This window comes from Olea europaea, chromosome 15, assembly GCF_002742605.1.
Source record: "Olea europaea var. sylvestris chromosome 15, O_europaea_v1, whole genome shotgun sequence".
In the NCBI taxonomy this organism is placed as follows: domain Eukaryota; kingdom Viridiplantae; phylum Streptophyta; class Magnoliopsida; order Lamiales; family Oleaceae; genus Olea; species Olea europaea.
In genome coordinates, this window is record NC_036251.1 from 29276331 (window position 1) to 29285148 (window position 8818).

General features: G+C 35.9%; 1 protein-coding gene across 1 annotated transcript; it reads left to right on the forward strand.

Moving 5' to 3' along the window:
* The first annotated feature begins 549 nt into the window (after positions 1-549).
* LOC111410812 (protein ALP1-like) lies at positions 550-3420 on the forward strand. Its single transcript, XM_023041369.1, has 2 exons — positions 550-2133; positions 2986-3420. The coding sequence occupies exon 1, from the start codon at positions 679-681 to the stop codon at positions 2050-2052; it is 1374 nt and encodes a 457-aa protein (XP_022897137.1). The 5' UTR covers positions 550-678; the 3' UTR covers positions 2053-2133; positions 2986-3420.
* The last annotated feature ends 5398 nt before the right edge of the window (positions 3421-8818 follow it).

The window sequence follows — 8818 nt, forward strand, 5'->3', positions numbered from 1 at the left end:
ATGCTAAAAAAAAAAAAAAAAAAAAGGAAAAGAAAAATACATTGCCAGTTTCCTTCCTCCTTATATAACATAAATCACGAGTAGGTTACATCAGAAGATTTCTTGACCCTCAATAAATACAGAAATTTTTGTTTTTACTCTCTTACTACATGTACATAAAGACTTACATAATATATTATATACTGTCATGTGACACTTTACCAATTTCCAGTTTAAAGTATAATCAATTTTTTTATCTAATTTTTTCCCTCCATATTATATTATATAATTCATTATGTATATTTTTTTATGTACAAGTGGCAAAATCCTTCTGAATAAGATCTATGTTCACTTTTTTGAGTTGAGTTATGCTACACTTACAAAAGTGGTTGATAAAGTTGGAGACAAAATCACGTCCACACCAATCATTTCAAAAACAGATTTTCAAATTATTTGAAATCAATGACCTGAATTTTGCTAACACACTTTGTAACTCAATTTTTGTAATCCAACTTTGTACAAGTAACTTTATTATTTTGAGTTTTCCCCTCAAATAACACAAGATAAGAATAAATAATGAAAAATCCTTAACAAATTTGTCATTTACCTCACGTGGAGTTATAAAACTCCTAAATTCATCATTTGACCAGGTGGTTTATATTCATGTGCTGAATTTGCACAGAAATCAAGATTTCAATCATGGATTCCGGCGCTATTGCTGTGTTACTTTCGTCTCTAATTTCTCAACTTTTAATTCTCCTCTTCTTAATTTTTCCCTCCTCAAATCCCCTTACTTCAATTTCCTCTGCACATTACCCTTTAATAGAATCACTTTTTCCTCTCCTCCACCATTTTATCTCCACCTCTGATATTGCCGCCTCCGTTTTCCTCCTTTCGTGTTCGAGAAAACGAAGGCGGACCCATTTCTCGGACCCCGATTCCCCGGAGGAAGATGATGATCCAGCATTTAAACTTGGGAAAATGGGTCGATTTGGACGAGTTGACTCTGCCATATTCAGAAACCCTGATTTGTTCCAGCAATTCTTCAAGATGAATACCTCGACATTCGAGTGGCTATGTGGGTTACTCGAGCCGTTGCTTGACTGCCGTGACCCGGTTGACTCGCCTTTCAATCTTTCGGCGGAGATCCGTCTCGGAATTGGACTATTCCGACTCGCTACTGGCTCTGATTACCCGGAAATCTCTCGCCGATTCGAAGTCTCTGAGGCCATTTCAAAGTTCTGTGTCAAACAGCTCTGTCGTGTGCTCTGCACCAATTTCCGGTTCTGGGTGGGGTTCCCGAGTCATAACGAGTTAGATTCTGTGTCAGCCCAGTTTGAAACCCTCACTGGCCTGCCCAATTGCTGTGGAATCATAAAGTGTGCCAGGTTCAGAATCACTGGGTCTGAATCTGACAGAACTAACGCAGAAACCCCACAAGAAGAACACATTGCTGTTCAAATCGTTGTGGACTCATCGTCAAGAATTTTAAGCATTGTAGCTGGTTTTAGCGGCAATAACAGTGATTTTCAGGTCCTTAAATCATCAACTTTATTTAAAGATATCGAGAAAGGGTTGTTATTGAATTTGTCGCAGCCGTTGTATATAAATGATGTGGCTATACCTCAGTATTTTGTTGGGGAAGGGGACTATCCTTTGCTTCCCTGGTTATTAGTACCATTCCGTGATCCCGTGGTTGGCTCATGTGAAGAGAATTTCAATAATGTGCACGGAATGGTGTGTGTTTCTGCGTTAAAAACCATTGCAAGTTTGAGGAACTGGGGTGTTTTGAGGAGGGAAATCAAGGCGGAATATAAGGTTGCAGTGGCGTATATTGGTGCTTGTTCAATACTTCACAATATGTTGATCACGAGGGAGGATTATTCAGCTTTTTGTGATGAATCGGGTGGGTGGGAATCGAAAGATCAGAGCTTTCATCACTATCAAGATAGTGCTAATTTGGAGGAGAATTCGATAGCAAAGAAAGCGTGGGTAATAAGAAATGCATTGGCTACAAGAGCGAGAGAGAAATCAGGCCATCCAATGGATCCAAGCAGTTCAGCCAATCCATAGGATCATTGAATTTTTTTATAGAATATTTTAGAAGTCGCCAAAGGCCAGAACCAGAACTCTGTTCCTTGATTTTGGAAGGAGGTAACTAAGCATTTTCAGCAAGCAATTTATTTGTGGATTATTTTGGTGGGAAACTTTACCGTGGGATGTTCAATTTGAGTTGTGAAAAGTGCAATCTTTTGATCATTGAAATGCAGAACATGTGGTCTCTGATTTGTTCCATAATCCTTATTGTCTTTAATCTATGGGATAGTACCAGAAATTCGATGAGAAAAATAACCTAAAATCTTTACTCATTATCGTGTTGAGCCAATACAATACTCGACTACCCATCCACCATAACTTTTGATCGTCTCAGCTATTAGACAATATAGTGGAAGGTTGAAGTTCTCGAGTGTAAAACTCACAGCTTAGCTAAGTACGACAGTTAGAAGGAAACGGAAGAGTAAACAAAGTAGCTAGAGGAAGAGGATTTGAACATTTTTAGAGCTTGTTTGGTTTGAATTAAAATCTGATTTTAATCCAAGTCAAAGTTAAACAATCGATATTAATCACATCTTTCAAGGGTCCTATAACTTTTCAACCACACATTTCAAAAACTTCTATCATAATTGACTGAAAAATCTAATTCTAATCCCCAACAAACACCCTCTTAATGTTTTATATAGATGAAATCAGTTATTAATGTGATCTTTACGTTTTAAGGACTAGCACGTGGTTAAGAATCAAAAGAATGTCTTCGTGGGTGAATTTTATAACTTAGACACGGATTACTTTTCCCTTTGGTTTTCATTATTTTTACTGACTTCATGTAGAAGTTTCAATCGAATGTATTTGAAATGAATATGTGAAGAATACTTTGATTTTTTTAGTTTCTTTTACCTATTTAAGATTGTCATATTCTGAGCACTTTTGCATGTGTGGTTAATGCAGCATATTTTGCTGAAGGAAGCACCCAATATGTCACATGGAAACTTGAAATAGGAAGAGAAACTTCAAAAATCGAGGGAAGAACTTTCAGCAGAAGACAATTAGTTGCAAAAGCAGAAAACAAGAGATGGGGGAGGGGCGAAGAAGAAGTGTGAAAGGGGCGAGTGTTGTTCCACTAAACGACATGCATTTTTTCTGGTTCTTATAGTCAGTTAGGTCATTTCTATCTTCACGAATCTTTTTCAAGTGTATACAGGTTTTGCAGTTATCTTAGACAGTTGAAGGAATAAAAATACTCATTTAAACAGAAATAGGGGCTCCTGGTTTATATTATCAACATGAATTCCAACCTCTGATTCATTATTATCGAATATTATGCTGTACATCTTGACATCCCCTAAGTATCAGAGCAAATTCCAAATTCTTTATCGTAATCAAGATGATGGGCTTCTCTAGTAGATTCCTAGCATTCGAGAGAATTTGATTTCAGATTCCGAAAGATACAGGGAGTAGCATGTCTCTGTGGATAGCATAAGTTCTTTGACTTTCTGTCCTGTGAACTTTGCATGCTTTTATGATAATTTTTTGGTCTTTCTGTCTTTTCTTTTTACCCTTTTGATCTGCTTTAAGGTGGTTCCTCTGTTAGACTTTGGTTACTGACCCCAATTTTAGTTCTGGTAAAAGCTGTTAGTATTGTGTTCACAATGTGCTTATGAATTTGAATTTCTGAATTTCTCTTTGGTTCTCCTGTAAGATGCTACCGTTCACATTTAATGATAAATGTTTGTGTTAACCGTTCATTTTTCCATGGGTTTGGTAGACATTTTTTCTTCATTCTCTCATTTCATAAAAAATGATTCGATCCCAAATGATTCCCAAGGAATCAAGTTACGAATTAATGCAACACCTTATTTAAGTCTGACCATGGCATAAAAATTCATGAAAGGCTTGGCTCACTCGTCGCTTTTTATTTTTATTTTTGGACCTTTTTTTTATGAATTTAAATTGAAAATTGGATTTTCGCTCCTCACTATAAAATGAGGGCGTAAGAAAATTATATTTTGTCAAAATAATTATCTAAGGGTAAAAAAGGTAAACATATAAATTATATATCGTCGAAAAACATTATAAAGTGTGTAAAAATCCTCCTCCTTTATACGGACTTGAGGCCAACCAATAAGTAGGCGACGTTAAACTTTACAAGAATAAATATTTTATGTTACATTTTTTTTTTCAAAATAAATAAATGAAATAAATACAATGTAATAACAATGAACGAAACGAAATAAATGTCTACCCTAGTACTCAACAATTTGTATGCATGAAAAAGATGCAGAAATCTCACATTCATGTTCTTGAAGCCATGGAGCATTAAATTTGTACTTCTATTCGAGCTGTTATACGACTTAGACCTCATGATACACCTCAATCTAACACATGATCTTTCAATAAACATATGTCTGTAAGTACCGTTATTGGTGTAATTATTCATGGGCTATAGTGGAAAAACTTCGGATATTGACAACATGTGTTCATTCCACCATTGAAGTATATTGAAAAAGTTGTCCCCTATTGAGACGCCCCATGTTAGTGCTCTAAGGAGCATTTGCTCATACATTTTGAACTTTGATAACTAAAATTTATGTTCTTAGAACTGGAATATAAACTACACAATTCTTTAATTTGTTCCCAATTTGTCGCTATATTTATTTCAAAGCTAAGTAAATTACTATAAAGATGACGTTTAGAGGAAAGTGTAGGGGAAGAAGATGAAGTTTTAAAGGTTTGAAATTGTAGGTGGTTCAAAGGTTAGGGTATAACTTTCACAAAAAAAAAAGTTTGGGACCAAAACTGTAATTATTTCTTCATTTTTCATGTAGTAAGTTCCAATTTTCATGATTTTTTCAAGGGATAACTGCAGCACAAGCTCCAAACCTTTGAAATATTAGTTGACTTTTCCCAAATCTTTCAAATGTTGTAGTCGTAATCCCAAACCTTTTCAACCATAGTAGTTGAGGCCCCAATGGACGGTTTCCATCCGATTTGTTGTCAATTGACCCAAAAAATTAGTTTTGAGTATATTTTAATCAATGTCAATGAGGGCAAAATGGTACTTTCATGTTTACTACATTAAAGAATTAAAATAATTAAATAACAAAAGAAAAAAGAAATGGGAAAACTTAACATTTTTCTTCCCAAATCCACCACATCCTTCACAGATTCATTCACATGTCTTAATTACCTATGTTGAATTACCGGTAACAATAAATAAATTAAAGCAATAAAAGAACACAACGAATGTTGACAGAGAAACCCCAACTGGGTAAAAACTCCGAGCACAAGCCAGTAGAGATCCACTATTTGTAGAAGGTAACTTACAGTACGTCAGAACAATTGATCCCCTCAATTTTCTGACCTCCTTACTGTTTGAGAACAAGACTCTCCTGGATCTAGCAGATCTGTGCTACCATCCCAACCTTGTGTGACTTCTACTTCCCGTGAATCGTCAAGCACTCCCGCTCTTCAAGCAAGTTCTTCCCGAATCTTCAATCTGAGGATCTTCTGGAAGTTTTATAGGATTTAGAGAAGGTGGTGTTTTGGTGTTTCAGGGTGTGATGTTTTTCTGCAGAAGCCAAGGATTTTTAATCTGAAAAGTTTAGAAGATTGTTTGGCTTTTTGAACCTTGGTGTGAAAGATATAAAGGATTAATCTCCAAGGAATATGAAAGATTAAAGAAAAGTTTTTCAACAAAAGCTTTTCGAGGATTTTGATCTCCAAGGATTTTAGAGAGAATCAATAATATGGCTTCAATGTGTATTTCCTCGATGTTCAACTCGAAGGAGACGAATGGTATTTATAGGGCTCAACATATGGTCTTGTGGCGCGTCAAAAATTCGCGAGCTTTTAAATTTAATGTTGCCCAGATAAATAGGTCGCTCGAACGAGGGACCAGCGTGACTCGAGCGACGTCCACTTCACTCGAGCGACCTGCTGGCGAAGCTCTAGCGACAGTGGTTCTGCAATCGTAGCTCGAGCGAGATCATGGCGTGACTCTAGCGAAATCTCGCGTCGTTTGCAACTTCGAGGCATCCATCACAACCCTAGACCTAGCCTTCAACACTTTGATTAATTGCAACTCAAGTCCCTGAACTATTGGACATTTGACACTTTGGTCCTTGACCTTACAATTATGACATTTTAATCCTTGACTTTACAATTATTACATTTTGGTCCTTGGTAACAGATTTGCCAATTACATATTTCCTAACAATAAATAACCAATCCAATTAATTAATTTTATCCAACGATTGGATTAATTAATTAATTGGCAATTTGCAATTTTCCAATTCTCTCTTGTGTGCGACCCATCAGGTTCTCGACCACGATGCCTAATGAGGAGAAATATTATTTTGATATAATCAAAACTAATAAATTAAATACCCTTTTAATTTATCACAGATTTACACTCACCGTCCCAGATTGACATCTAGGAATGTATCAGGGCAACACATGTGACGGAAAATGTCACGTGGTATGACAAAATCAAAACTGTTCATTTACCATGAAACTATAATCCTTTCGTCAATATGATTCAATCAACTACGAGATATGGAAGTGTGTCAATCTCGATTATCGATCATATCTTTCATTCTACTGTTAAGTCAATATGAGTCGAAAACTCCTTTTCGACTTATATGTATACCTTGGCCAAGGATCTCGTTATTGACTTAATTGAACGAAATGCAGATCACAATCTCGTACTATCTAAGAGTGACGAATCCTCTATTGGTCATTCACAACCTTCATATAGTTCTTGACATACCCGAACGATGTCGTATTAGCGGCCCTTAGCAGAGCAACATCCAACACCGTCAAAGCATGACTGTCCTCATACAAGGCACTATGATGACTTCAAGTCATAGGACCAATTCCATTACCGAACGTTAGAGATTAACCACTAACACTCGATAGTTATCCATGTGGAATCTCTTAGTGGGTCTCCAATGTTTTGTTCTATAACAAAATATCCTCGTGTTCATTCAAGTGTCACCACACTTTAGCTCATGAGATCAGCTACTTACTTCACAAGTAAGAAATGTCACACGTGATAGTCTATCTGTATTAACGATATCCATATCTCGTTATTACTTACGACCACGGTTTATTCAAGATCCAATCATACGTAATTTGTATCTCACAATCACAACTCCTTGTGATTAACAAATCACTTAAACTTGGATCTTCGGACTCTATTATTTAATATTATTTATCACAACATTAATTTAAATAAATAATAGATCTTACCAAAATTAAATGCATTAGACATATTAAAAGTGTTTACAACCTAAATCGATTAGATCTAGGGCATAAAACTTACAAACTCTCACTTGCACTAGATTCAATCACTCATGTATCTAATACCATAAGCGTCCACATGACGATTATGTTTCTGTCGTGACAACGACTTTGTCAATGGATCTGCAATATTGTCATATATGGGAATTCGCTCTATCCTTACGTCATTTCTTTGTATAATCTCCCTGATGAGATGATATCGCCTTAGCACATGTTTGGATCGTTGATGAGACCTCGGTTCCTTCACTTGTGCGATGGCTCCATTGTTATCACAATACAAAGGTATGGGATCAACAATGTTAGGAACGACTCCAAGTTCATTAATGAACTTCTTGATCCAGACAGTATCTGTGGATTCCTGAACTTCTTCAAATTCGAGTTTACTTCCACTACCCTCTTCTAGAATAAACTCTTTCTCTAGGAATATGACATGTCTTGAGATGAACACCTTCTTCTCAACGGGATTATAGAACTGATATCCAATTGTCTCTTTTGAATATCCCACAAATATGCATTTATCAGACTTAGCCTCAAGCTTATCTGATTCATTTCGCTTTACATAAACGTCACAGCCCCAAACTTTCATGTAAGATAAGTTTGATCTTTTCCCTCTCCATAACTCGTATGGAGTTTTGTCAATCGATTTAGATAGGACACGATTAAGTGTGTAGCACGCAGCAATTAATGCATGACCCCAAAATGATTTTGGGATGTTTGCATAGCTCATCATAGATCGTACCATGTCTAACAAAGTACGATTCATCCGTTCAAATACACCATTATGTTGAGGTATATATGGCGGAGTCCACTGCGAGAGAATCCCATTCTCTTTTAGATAATCTAAAAATTCTCTCTTTAAATATTCTCCACCTCGATCTGATCTCAGCGTGAGAATATTTTTACCAGTCTGTTTCTCTACTTCAAGTTTGAATTCCTTGAACTTTTCAAGTGCTTCATGCTTGAATTTCATCAGATACACATAACCATATCTAGAATGATCATCAGTGAATGTGATGAAGTAAGAGAAACCACCTCTAGCAGTTATTGGCATGGGTCCACATACATCAGTATATATTAGTCCCAGCAGTTCTATGGTTTTCTCCTTTTCTAGTAAAAAGGAACTTGGTCATTTTGCCTAACAGGCATGACTCGCATTTGTCAAATGATTCAAAATCAGTTAACCCCAAGTATCCATCTTTATGTAACTTGGAAATGCGTTTGTCGTTAATATGACCCAGTCTGCAATGCCAGAGGTATGTATTGTTTAGATTATCACTTTTATGCCTTTTATTTTCTATATTCATAATAGACGACTCAGTATTAAGAATATAAATTCCATTTTGCAACACACCACAGTCATAAAAGATCTCATCTTTATAAAATGAACAACGATTGTTCTTAACATTAATTGAAAAACCATTTATGTCCAAATACGAAATAGAAATAATGTTTTTAGTAATGGTGGGAACAAAATAGTAAT

Bases quoted from the DNA above. Each gene is read 5' to 3' on its own strand.
- LOC111410812 (XM_023041369.1), top strand. From the start codon at position 679: ATGGATTCCGGCGCTATTGCTGTGTTACTTTCGTCTCTAATTTCTCAA.